We start from the raw sequence: 12128 nt of genomic DNA on the forward strand, positions 1-12128 counted from the left end.
AATTTAATGTTTTATGACCAAAAAAAAAAAAAAAAAGCTTCGTTTTTTGCTACGTTATGATGATAGTGCTTCACAGCGTATTTTTGGGAAAAGTTAACCTGCCACGGAAATCGGACCCACGCAGTCTGGTCCTGGACCGGGATGGTAACTTTCCGCTCCTTAAATGTGGTGTCGTTCGTCTCCACGGCAACGCCCGGGAGCGGAGGATGCCGCCAGCCGGTTTTCTGCGCACAGAGATCGAGGACACCTCCTTGTCTGATTAGCGAATGGACAACACATTTTATCTGTTGATTAAATCCATAAGGTCATATTTGAGCAAATAACGAAAGTGCAATAAAAGTGAAAGAGTCTTCAAGCTCACACGACCAGTTTGAATTCTACATGCCAAACTTTGGGGGAAAAACCCCACCGTAATCCACCTTGTAAATCGTACCCTCTGCGATTTCCGGGAGTACTAAGATGGCGGCCGACGATTGTCTTTTTTTTTTTTTTTAAAGATCAGTGGGCGTAACCGTGACGTAGAAGGAAGCGCGATCGCGGCCTTCCTCGCTAGCTCGTACAAAGCAGGCGCCCCGCAGGTTGCGGAACGCATTTCTCCTTTGTCAAGCTGTCAAGGTGGTGGTGAGACTGAGGAGTTTCTCAAGGTGAGCGCAAACGCTTCGATTCTGCCGATTTTTGACGTGTGTAAAAGGCGACGCCGTCGCCCGTGCTTTGCGCCGATTTCGGTGGTCGGCTCGAGGAGAATATTGAAGGATTTTGCAATGTCACGTCTGCTTCCGCACGCCGGCCATGTGCCCCCTTTTTTTGAGTCGCACGAGCGGGGCCCGACATCGCGAGGATCAGAAAATACACGCTCTAATTGGAAGCTCCCGCTTTCAAACCAAGAATAGAGAGCCGACATTTTTTAGTCGCTGAATTTCAACTTGACTAACGTCACACGTTCATGGAATTTCAACATTTGTAGACATCGCAAATGCTAATTGATCATTTCCTGAGTCCAAATTTGAATATTTTGACATTTTTAGAATTCCGAGATGGGTAGCAAAGTGACAAAAAAAAAAGATATTAGAATATTTTAATACCGATGGAGAGACCTTTAACCCCCCTTTACAATGATACAAAAGCCATCACTATAGGTCAAAGAACAAAGAAGTTATGACGATTTTAAATTGACAGCGCAGGGCTACTTATGCTTCCTTAGTTCATCATTTCCACAGTCAAAATTTGAATTATTTGACATTTGTAGACATAGGAGATGCAATTGATAATTAGCAGAGTCAAAATTTGAATATTTTGACTCGTTGACTTAGTAAAGCATATATTTCCATACGGCGTGTACCTGATGCTTGTCACTTGATTATGGAATTAACCCTTTGTCAATGATTTGATTTGCATTGACGTGATGATTTGCGTGCAAAGCTTCAAAGTTGTAAAACCATATTTGGGCAGAAAAAAAAATGTGGTGGTACACTATAGGAATAACATCCATTGTTCTTAAATTCTAATATCACGAGAATCAGTTGCCCTTTTTGAGAATCAAATACCTTTTTTATTTCCTCTCCCTCATCTATTATGTCAATGATTGTTGGGATCGCATTGGCTCATCAAAAAATGGAAAGTGTGTGTAACCTTGTTACTTTTTTTTTTTTTTTTTCAGTTGCATGTGCACCACACAGAAACAGTTTTAAGTTTCTTTTCAAGGCATAAGGTTGCATACGGTTGGCAGTTTTGAGAGAAAGGTCGCACAAGGTCTGTGGGGGGGGTCGGATAAACCAGTTTTCAATCTTGGCACTTGATCGAGTTTTGTAACTGACAGTAAGGAAGGACATAAGAGGTTAAAAAGGGAGGTGCAGACAGCTGGTTCCAATCAAAAGACCGCTGGCAAGCCCAGCGCGTCTTATTGTGCAAATACCCGAAAGAATGTCGGCTCGAGGTTGCAGCTGCACAAGTCCAAATAAGTTGCTGAAGGTGAACTGAGGTCGGAGCGGATCGTTTTTCAATAAATTGGCAACGCGGAGGATCAGCTCGAGCTCTGGGAAATGCAGCGGTAGATTCACATGACCGGTAATTTTTTTGTTTTTCTGCTTTCCAGACTCAAAATGGATCAAGTGAAGGCCACGGTGGACAACATGGTGAGCGTTTGTAGCCAGCTAAAGTTTTTTTTTTTTTTTTTTTTTTTTTTTTTGACTTTCAGGCCATTATTGCAAATGTAAAGTAACATTTGTGACGGGCAGTTTATTAATTTTCTTTTACAAAGTTAAAAAGCCATCACGCCGGCCAGATTCAAAGTTCTTAACAAATCCTGTATCAGCAAAACACAAATTACAACCACAAAAATAAAAAAGCAGTGGCTAATTTGTCATCTTTATCTCAATTGAAAAATTGCACTCCTATTCATACGGCGCGTCCCTAATCAGTGGAACAGAATCGAAAAAGAAAGTCCTAGTTGCACACTTATCTTTTTTTTATCATAATTTAGGAAAGAGTCTGATAGAGCCACTGGGGGGGGTTAAGCAGCAAAAGTCATGCAGGAAATAAGAGCTATTCAAGTCATAAAAATCTCACAAAAATGATCAGGAAATAAAATAGACTATGTTTTGTCATAGACTTTGATCCTCATACTTTCAATTTTCATTATCAGCCTTCCTGTAAGATCTTTGAATTGATGAGGCCCCCCTCCCCCCACAAAAAAATTAATATATTTTTCCATGTACGTGTATCTAATTTATTATCAAGAAAATAAACAATTGGATGTAAAACATGTTTTTATGAATTGGTTAATAAATTATAATTTACATATAACAAAACAACAAAAGCCAAAATGTTACTAGAAATATTTTGCATGCAATTTTTTCTCAATTTTAATTACAAAATTATTTTATAAAAAAAAATAATGTAATTCCATAATGATATGAATATAAGCGAAAATTGGCCAGTCACAGTTAAAAGGAGTACAAATATTGAAAGTTATTTGATGGGGGGAAAAATGACATGCCCATATGTGATCGTTTCCCAAATGTGCAATTTGTAATTTAATTTAATAATAATAAAAAAATAATGAATGGCCTATCCCTTCTCTCTGTTTTAAGATGGTCACAAAAATTTACGTCGGAAAATCTTCCGTGACGTTTTTTTTTTTTTTTTTTTTTGTTTGTTTCCGATCACCGTGAAGGAAAATTTACGCAACGTTTCAGGGAGAGTCCGTAACCAGAATTGCCGGCTGACGTTTGTGGCCCAGCTGATGATGTCACTTCCTTGTTCCTCCTTCCTTCAGATCAAAAGCATCCAGTACAGCAGGTTCACCCTGCAGCGCGACGACGAGTCCGACCGCCACGTGGAGATGAAGCTCTCCGACGACGACGGCGGCGAGCACGTCGAGGCCGGGCACGGGGACGGCTCTCCCAGCTTCCGGCCGGCGCCTCGCGGCGGCGGCAAGCGCGTCCTCTGCCTGCTGGCGTTGGGCGTCGTGGTCGTCTTTGCCATCGGTAGGAAACGTCGCGGGCCGGAGCGCTCGCTCATGATAACCTCGAAATGAAATTGCAACATGATTTAGTTTTGTAATAAAGCGTAAAGGCAGGAAACGGCTTTTCAAAATAAAATAAGAGGGGGGGGGGGGGGGAAACAAATTCAAAGCAGCGAAGTGGGTAGCATAAAAGCACGCAAATGCTTACATCAAAAAAACTTTTCCCTTTTTATTTTGATCCCCATCATCACGTCAATTTCAGTTGGACTCTTGCATCATTTTCTCTTTCTTCTGTCATGTTGCTCAGTCAAATCCTATAATCTTTGATCAAATCAAGAGCTTTTCTTGTCCTTGTATGACCGCGCAAATAGCGGGCGCTCCTCCCCCAAGCAAGGAACGAATGCCACCGAATTCCAGGAAGGGCAGTCGCGCTGCAATCTGATTGGCCGCTCCGGCTCGGCAGCAAATTAAGTGCTGAACTGCTTCCAATTCGCCTTCGATTTGTTGCTGCATGCTTCGGTTCCAATTTTGAAATATTTGCTTGTTCTTCCCCTTCTTGCTCACGCAGCTCCTCCCCCCCCCCCCCCCCCCACTTCCTGAGAAAACTTAACGCCTCTTTGTAAAGGCACACCTCTTTGTTCTATTCTCCATTATTGCGCAATAGCTTTGAAGTACAGAAGCCGCTAAGAATAAAATTCAATAAAACGTTTGTTTGGTTTTTTTTTTTTTTTTTGATATTTTCGTCAGACAAAACAACTGAATCGATGACACGAATGGCTCGGGCCTCATTTTGGAAAATGCTTTTTGCAGGCTGCTTACTGGGCTCCCTGATCTCAAAGAATTCCGGCACGGCGGCCGTCGGCTGCTCGACTCAGTCGACGCCGACGGGGGTTGCGGCCGAACAAGAGAAACAGAAATTGGACCGGGACCAGGGACAAGACGACGACGAGGAGATTCCGCACGACCGAGCCCCGCTCAGCTGGAATGAGATCGGCAAGCTCCTCGACGACAAACTCACCGGCCAAGCTTTCGACGCGCGTCTCAAGTAAACGTTTTGCTCATCGTCGACGCGGCCAGATCAATATCCGTTCCCAGTTACTTTGCGTCCAAAACGGCGGCAACGTATGAAATATTTCCCCTGGTTTTAACGTTCAATACACGGTGCGGGCACGCAAGTCAAGTTTGTCGTGGCCTCGTTAACTGGAGCCACGCGTCAAGAAATTCGGCGGAAAAGTGATTTTTGAAGCCGAAGATGACGCGCTCGCATTTTTGTGTCCTCGGAGGACTTCTCGAAAATCTTGTCAAAATAGCTTCAAGAATGTCACCAGGCAAGAAGTTCACTTGTGTAATCCGATCGCTCTTGCCAATCTGAATCGTCTTTACACGTTCCGGCTGATTAAAATGTCGTTTAGTGATACCAGACGGGGGAGAAAATTTTTTGTTTTTTTTAAAGTGCGATGAAATCTCTCCGCAGGACGTTCGACGTGCCGACGCGCTCCGCGGGCGGCGAGGGCGACGTCCGACTGGCCAACGCCATCGTGGACGAGTTCAAGGCGCTCGCCATGGAGGGCTGGACCGACGTCCACTACGTCCAGCTGCAGAAGCCCGACAGGTTCTTTTGGAGTTCTGCCCGTGTGTTTCTCTCTCGTTTTCTTTCCTGCTGACAAGTTTTCTCCGTCCACGCCAGCAAGCGTCCCAACGTCGTGACTTTCGGCGCCGACGTCTTCAAGCCCGACGGTTATCTGGCGTACAGCGCCACCGGCAAAGTCGAGGTGAGTGGCGGCGGCGGCGGCCATTTTAACCGCTAATTACGGGAGGATCGCCGTGACGCTGAAAACGAGCGCTCGCGTTTAACAGGGCAAGCTGGTGTACGCCGCCTACGGCCGTCGCGAGGATTTCGACGCCGTCCGGAAGAACGACGTGAAGGTGAACGGCAGCGTGTTGCTGTTGAGAGCGGGAAACCTCAGCTTTGCCCAACAGGTGCCTTCAGGACCGACCGCAACTCTACAAATTTAAATGGCGTCCGTTATGGGACGAGGATCAGAATCAACGCTAGCTTAACGGCGAAATCCGATTCGGGTCACGTCGCCAGCGTAGGAACGGATCTCGTCGGTAGTCGGCGTGCTGAAATAAATTCTTTTCCGTCCGGATTTTCTTTGTTGAGACTCGCTCGTGACATTTTGTTCGGGTTCTTCAGGTGGCCAACGCCGAGGCCCTCGGAGCCTCGGCCGTGCTCGTCTACCCCGACCCGGCAGATTACAGCTTCCTGGCCGACACGGCGCTTTACGGCCACGTAGGTGCCGCTCGAGATCTCCCCGCGTGCTTCCGACCTCGGCTCGGGGTCCCTCGCTTGACCCGTGTTGGCGGCTCCCCTCCTCAGGTTCACCTGGGCTCAGGCGACCCGTACACCCCGGGGTTCCCGTCTTTCAACCACACCCAGTTCCCGCCGACCCGCTCGTCCGCCCTCCCCGGCATCCTGGCCCAAACCGTCACGTTCAACACGGCCAAAATCCTCCTGGAGTAAGCCGAGCGTTGGGCCCGTCGCCGGAGATCGGGCGAAATCTTGTACGTTGAACCTTTTTTTTTTTTTTTTTTTTTTTTTTTGCCCGTTTGCAGGAGGATCGGCGGCCCGGGCAAGATGGGAGGTGTGGAGAACGTCACCGTGGAAGTCAACAACGCGCTGGTCAATACGGAGATCCACAACGTGTTCGGCGTCCTTGAAGGATTCGTCGATTCCGGTACGAAGGTTTTGGGACGCGTTTCTTTCTGAACGGGCCCTTCGCGAGCTGTACACGGTACTACCGGCAAGTACATGTATGGTGGAAGTAATCGGGTATCTCTGTGCGTTGCGCGCGCTACAGACGAGTACGTGGTCCTGGGAGCGCAGAGGGACGCGTGGGGCGAAGGCTACGCCCGGGCTGCCGTCGGTTGCTCGGTTCTGATGGAGCTGGCCAAGGCCTTTAAAGACTTGGTGGAGAGAGGTAAACTCACAACAACTTGGTTCATGTCCAGCTCTTGAAGTTTTTTTTTTTTTTCCTCCATCCTTGTTAGGCTTGTCACAATAAATACGATATCGGCCCGTGGGCTGACGGGGGTAACCCACAAGCCGGCCCGTGGGCTGACGGGGGTAACCCACAAGCCGGCCCGTGGGCTGACGGGGGTAACCCACAAGCCGGCCCGTGGGCTGACGGGGGTAACCCACAAGCTTCACCGCGGCCTCTTCAAATAAATCGTCGGCACTTCTTTCTGGAACGTTGCACGTTTGTCCGCAATTAACTCAAAGACAGGAAGACGAACTTCTTATTTGGCAGGACGTCGACGGCGCACGTTGTTCAGCCAAAGTCGCCGTACATTTGATTGACAGTTTCAGGGCTCGCCTTCAGCGATCCAAACACAACTTTGCGCCTCTTTGATCTCTCGTAACAAAAGAGTGCACGCCTTAATTTCATGATTTCATAGGCATAAAAACTTTTTTTTTTTTTTTGATGGGGGGAATATATCAAGAGGCCCAATAGCTATTTATGCCACGAATGTTTTAACAGCGTTGCCGTGTTTTAGTAACATTATTTCGAAATCATCTCTCTATTGTCCTGATTGTTTCCATCTCACCCTTATAAACTATTTATGGTTTTCTTAAGGTGTGCTATTCATATTTTGCATTGCGCTCCGCCCCCGCGACTGGACCCAAAAACGTGTGCTTCCGTTTCCAGACGGTGTTCGGCCCAGAAGGAGCTTGGTGTTTGCGAGCTGGGGTGCCGGAGAATACGGAAGCGTCGGAGCGACGGAATTTCTGGAGGTGAGCGCCAAATGATTTTGGGATCTATGTCGTTTTGAGCGATTATTTATTTTTTTAAATAAAATAAATCTCTTTCCAGGGTTATCTGACCTCCATCAACAGAAAGCTGATCTCCTACATAAGCCTGGACGGCTTGGTCATGGGTCGGTATCGAAATCCGTCCGGCCGCAATGAACTCTGAAGCTTGTCCGTTAACCCCGCACGTTTCGTCACAAGGTCGCGGTGGATTCGTGGCGTCGGCGAGCCCGCTGCTCTACAGCCTGCTGGAGAACACGATGAAGCAGGTGAGGCGCCCGGAACCGGCCGTGTCGTTGTTCTGCCGATTTCAAAGACGATACGGAATCGTGGATTTGATAACCGCCATTTTTTTTTTTTTTTTTTTTTTTTGCGCGCATCAGCGACCCCGTTGCATCATTTTCACCAGCGTCACCTTCAAATGTCTTTTCACCCGCAGGTGAAGAGTCCGCTCGGTACCGGCAGCGTGTACGATATGGCGGGAAAGAGTAAATGGGAGGCCAACGTGTAAGTTTGTACAAAAAAAAAAAAAAGTCGGGTGACGATATCGCGAGGGTTGAAATGTCGACTTTTCGTCGTCAGCTTGAGGCCAATGTCCACGGACGACCCCGCGTATCCCTTCCTGGCCGTCGCCGGCGTTCCGGCCATCTCCTTCCACTTCATCTCTCCCAAGGCGAGTCCGAAGGCCGCGTTTCCTCACGACGTGGCGGGTCCGCTCGGCTAAGGTTTGGGATTTTGTTCTGCGGCTTAAGGTGGAGACCTACGCCTACTACGGCACCTGCATGGACACCGCGGACCACCTCAACTACAACACGGCCCACATGACGGGCGAGACGGCGGCGCAGGCGGCGCAGCTGGCGGGCCGCTTGGCCCTCCGCCTGGTGCACGACCACCTCCTCAATCTGGACGTCAGAAAGTACCGTAACGTCCTCGGCAAAGCAGTCTACCGGGTCTACAAGAACATCCAACAGCTTGTCCGGGTGAGCGGTTTTTTTATTATTATTTATTTTTTTTTAACATGATAACTGGGATTTTATTTGTATTTATTTTTTACCACATAAACAAAATACTCTGCTCCCCAAGTATCACCGTCATGACCAACAAACATTGACCTAAAAAGTATATTTCGTATGATTGTAAGGCAGTCAAACGTTACCGTTTGAATATGCATCTTAAATGTGCTTAAATATAATTTTCCTGATGGCATAATTGCAGAAGGCATTTTTGAAGAGTCCGGTTGTCTCAATTTGACCTTTGGCGATGGTCTGGACAACTGAAAATCTACTTAAACAAAAAAATTGCAAGCACGTTGGGATGAAAAATGATGTAATTGGCTAACAATATGGAGTATAAAAATGCTTTAATAAAGAAATTCAAAAGTTTTGCACACAAGGGAGAAAATTGGACCTAAAAAATGTTTAAAAAAAAAAAACATTCTGGAAATGTATTGTTTACTTCAGCGTGAAATACACTAAAACAGGATTCTCTTTTTTTTTTTTTTTTTTTTTTATAAAGAAAGGCAACTGTAATATTATAGACGCAGTTTGAATGTTCAATTCAGTGATTCTTTGATGTACAAATCCAGCCGTGGTTCCTAACCTCATTCCAGCTGCTCAAGTTTTGTACGTGCCGTCCCCAAATCTTTAGAAAAATAAAATGGGATTTTTTTTTTTTTTTTTTTTTCCCAATCAAAACTAGTACGTACATGTAACAATTTATCTCCTGCACACAAAAACTGTGTTCAAATTCAACACTTGTGGAAATCCATTGCAAGTCAGTGTAAAGTTCAGGAATTCTTTCCCTTCACTCGGATTCAAATCTTGGCTCGAACTACCGTAATTTCCGGCCTATAAGCCGCAACTTTTTTTTTTTCTTTTTTTTTTTTCCCCCCCACACGCTTTCAACCCTGCGCTTTATGCAGCGGTGCAGCTAATTTATGCATTTTTTTTCCAACGGCCGCAAGGGTGCACAAGAGGGGAAAAGGTAAGAGTGAGATCGTGGAAAAGATGCGCCGGGGAAGGTTTTATTTTGTTTTTTTTTTTTTTAGTGCTGCGCTAGCATGTTACTGCCATCTGTGATTTTTACCGGTATGTTTTTTTGTTAACCGGCCCCGTTAGCGTGGCGGCGCTAGTGTTAAACTCTCTGCGTGCCGTCTTTCTTTGTAAATATCTCGTGTTTCGGGAATTACGGTAATCATTTTGCACCACTTTGGAAAAGTTTGAGCGAGCCCCGTCTTGAGAATCACCTTTGCAAAATTGCGGAACGGAATCATGGAATTTCACATTTGACGTTAGTACGAGAGCAATGAACGCGTGGCGCCGCTTGTTTGGAAAAAGGCCGCGAATAAAACAAACGCCCGTCATGTTGCGCAGAGCGGCGAGCTGAAGGACGTGGACCCCAACTGGCTGAGCAGCGCGTCCGGCTCGTTTTCGAGAGCGACGGCTAACCTGAACGCGCTCATCTTGAACAGCGACTTGAGCGACGAGAGACTCTGTCGCCGCATCAACGAGAAGCTCATGAGCGTAAGCGGGCCCACTCGCTCATGTCATCTTTACTACAAACTTTTTTTTTTTTTTTTTTAAATATTTGCGTTTATAAGGTATTTATTCGGGGGGGGGGGGGGTCTTTCATGTCCGGAAACCAAACATTTACACATCCGGTAAGTAACAATCAAACGCCAATGAATTGAACTGATTTAAGCGCGGATTCCGCCAGGTGGAGAGCAACTTCCTGTCGCCGTACGTGTCCCCCGCGGACGCCCCCTTCCGCCACCTCCTGCTGGGCCGAGGCAGGCACACGATGGCGTCCCTCGCCGAGACCCGAGACCCCCGGGAGCTCCGCACCCAGCTGGCGTTGGCCACCTGGAACATCAAAATGTGCGCCAACGCCTTGGTCGGCGACATCTGGAAAAACGACAATCAAATCTAGAGTTTGCGTGAGTGAGTTGGAAACGCCAGGAAAGTCGATTCAATTTTCGGGGGGGGGGGGGGTAGTCTCATAAAAGCTGTCAATCACAGCTCTTAGTCCCGCCTTTTAAAGGAACAACTTGTACTTGACACTCCCAAATTGTGAAGGAAATGCAATTTGTTTTTTTGTTTTGCTTTTGGGGCGGCAGATCCGGCTCGAGATCCCCGTCCACCTTAAATCTACTGACATGCGCCCCCCCCCCCCCCTCCCCTTATCATCCAAATACTGAGGACCTATTTATACTTTTTTTTTCTTTTCTTTTTTTTTTTTATATTATCGGAAGCAGTGACTTCCATAATTATGACGGTTATACCGTCTCATCGGACGGCAGCATCTGCTACGTTAACCCACTCGAAACTCAACTGTTGCTGCTGACGAACACAACAAAAAAGAAATCTTGAAAACGTAAAAAGCCACAAATTAAAACAAAAACTGGCGTACACAAAGTGAAGCAGCTGACTCGAAAATTCAAAAAAAAAAAAAAAATTACTATAATTTAAAGCAGCCAAAACTCTCAAATTACAAAATAAAGATTATGAATTTAGTCCCAAAAAAAGAAACTTATACAGAGCAGACAATTCTTAAAAAGACTACAAATTACTACAAAAAAAGGCCATGAAATGGACAAAATTCATAAAGGAAAAAAAAATGGAGCATACATTCTGTAGCTTTACAAACAAGGCCAATAAATGAAGTAAAGCAGAAAAAATGGGCGAATTGGCGAGCAATTTTTTGGCCGTAACGTAAGTCTCCTTTCGGGGCAGTTGGTGCGAGTTATCGGGGGCAGTGACTCCCATAATCATGAAACCCATTATCGGGGGCAGTGTCTCCCATAATGACAAGTGACGGTAGTTTTTACCTACCAGTGAATGCGCGAATGAATGGATGGATGCGCTTTGTCTTTGTCTATTTTTTTTTTTTTTTTTTTGCATGTGTATTTATCGGGAGCAGTGCCTCTCATATTTCACTCCAGGGTGGAACGACTTGTCGGGAACAGTGTTTCCCAGAGTTTTATAATGTATTTATTGTGGATTATTATTTTTTTTTTCTTTGCTTTGCGGTAGCGCTGTCGAGCCGCATTGCCTTCCTTGCGCTACGCATTTTCTCCTCGCCTGCCAGGAATGGGTGTCACGGAAGTCAATTAGCGACAGCGGAATTTGAATTTGGAATGTCAAGTGATGAAATTTTTAATAGTTGATTCAATTCGCTGTCTGGAATTCAATGTCTGCGCCACCAGGCAGGGTTACCCCAAGTCAGAACCGAGCACCCGGCCAATCGCAGTTACGCTTTCTTAGTCAGGTGACGTCACATACTAAGAAAACGTAACTGGATTGGTTGGCTGTAAGCGGCTATTGGAAATGTGATCACTTTGCATTTCAAATTTAAAATGCTGTTGGCACTAATTTACTTCAATGAGCGTCTGATCTTTCATGCTTGCAGCCAAAAACAAAGCATTTATGTTCAAATCCAATGTTCCTCTTGGGTTTCTGTCAATATATCTGTTGAGTAGAAAAAAAAAAAAAATCATGTTTAAGCTCTCTTTTTTTTCTTTTTTTTTTTTCCCCTATACTTGTGGTTAGCAAAATGAGAGAAACATTATTCCCTGATTTTTTTTTTCTTCTTTCCCAGAGCTTTTCACATGAATTCTTAGCTGTATTGCATAAATATTTTGTCTTGAGCAAATAATTTTTTGTTACGTATGAGCAAGTTGTCTCGTTAAGCCATCTTTTGATTCACTCGAGCAACTTGAACTCATTTGTTAGTTTTTGGGGGTTGTTGTGCACTATCGGTTAAAAAAAAAGAAAAAAAAACTTGTTTCCATGTTGAGCCAACATCTAAGGAATTAAATAAAATCCTGTGCTTTGCATCCAGACTCAAATGTGTCGT

The 12128-nt window shown here is 45.6% G+C and overlaps 1 protein-coding gene across 1 annotated transcript; it reads left to right on the forward strand.

Moving 5' to 3' along the window:
• The first annotated feature begins 501 nt into the window (after nucleotides 1-501).
• On the forward strand, nucleotides 502-12114 carry tfr1b (transferrin receptor 1b). The gene is made up of 19 exons (XM_061805030.1): nucleotides 502-644; nucleotides 2093-2132; nucleotides 3275-3485; nucleotides 4274-4508; nucleotides 4938-5075; nucleotides 5151-5235; nucleotides 5321-5443; nucleotides 5661-5756; nucleotides 5844-5983; nucleotides 6080-6201; nucleotides 6325-6444; nucleotides 7174-7259; nucleotides 7339-7402; nucleotides 7476-7543; nucleotides 7714-7781; nucleotides 7857-7947; nucleotides 8027-8254; nucleotides 9647-9796; nucleotides 9990-12114. The coding sequence occupies exons 2-19, from the start codon at nucleotides 2100-2102 to the stop codon at nucleotides 10200-10202; spliced, it is 2271 nt and encodes a 756-aa protein (XP_061661014.1). The 5' UTR covers nucleotides 502-644; nucleotides 2093-2099; the 3' UTR covers nucleotides 10203-12114.
• The last annotated feature ends 14 nt before the right edge of the window (nucleotides 12115-12128 follow it).

This window comes from Syngnathoides biaculeatus, chromosome 19 (assembly GCF_019802595.1).
Source record: "Syngnathoides biaculeatus isolate LvHL_M chromosome 19, ASM1980259v1, whole genome shotgun sequence".
Taxonomy (NCBI): domain Eukaryota; kingdom Metazoa; phylum Chordata; class Actinopteri; order Syngnathiformes; family Syngnathidae; genus Syngnathoides; species Syngnathoides biaculeatus.

Bases quoted from the DNA above. Each gene is read 5' to 3' on its own strand.
- tfr1b (XM_061805030.1), top strand. From the start codon at position 2,100: ATGGATCAAGTGAAGGCCACGGTGGACAACATG. The intron at 7,948-8,026 runs GCGAGTCCGAAG...CTGCGGCTTAAG, and splicing joins TCCACTTCATCTCTCCCAAG to GTGGAGACCTACGCCTACTA. The intron at 9,797-9,989 runs GTAAGCGGGCCC...GGATTCCGCCAG, and splicing joins TCAACGAGAAGCTCATGAGC to GTGGAGAGCAACTTCCTGTC.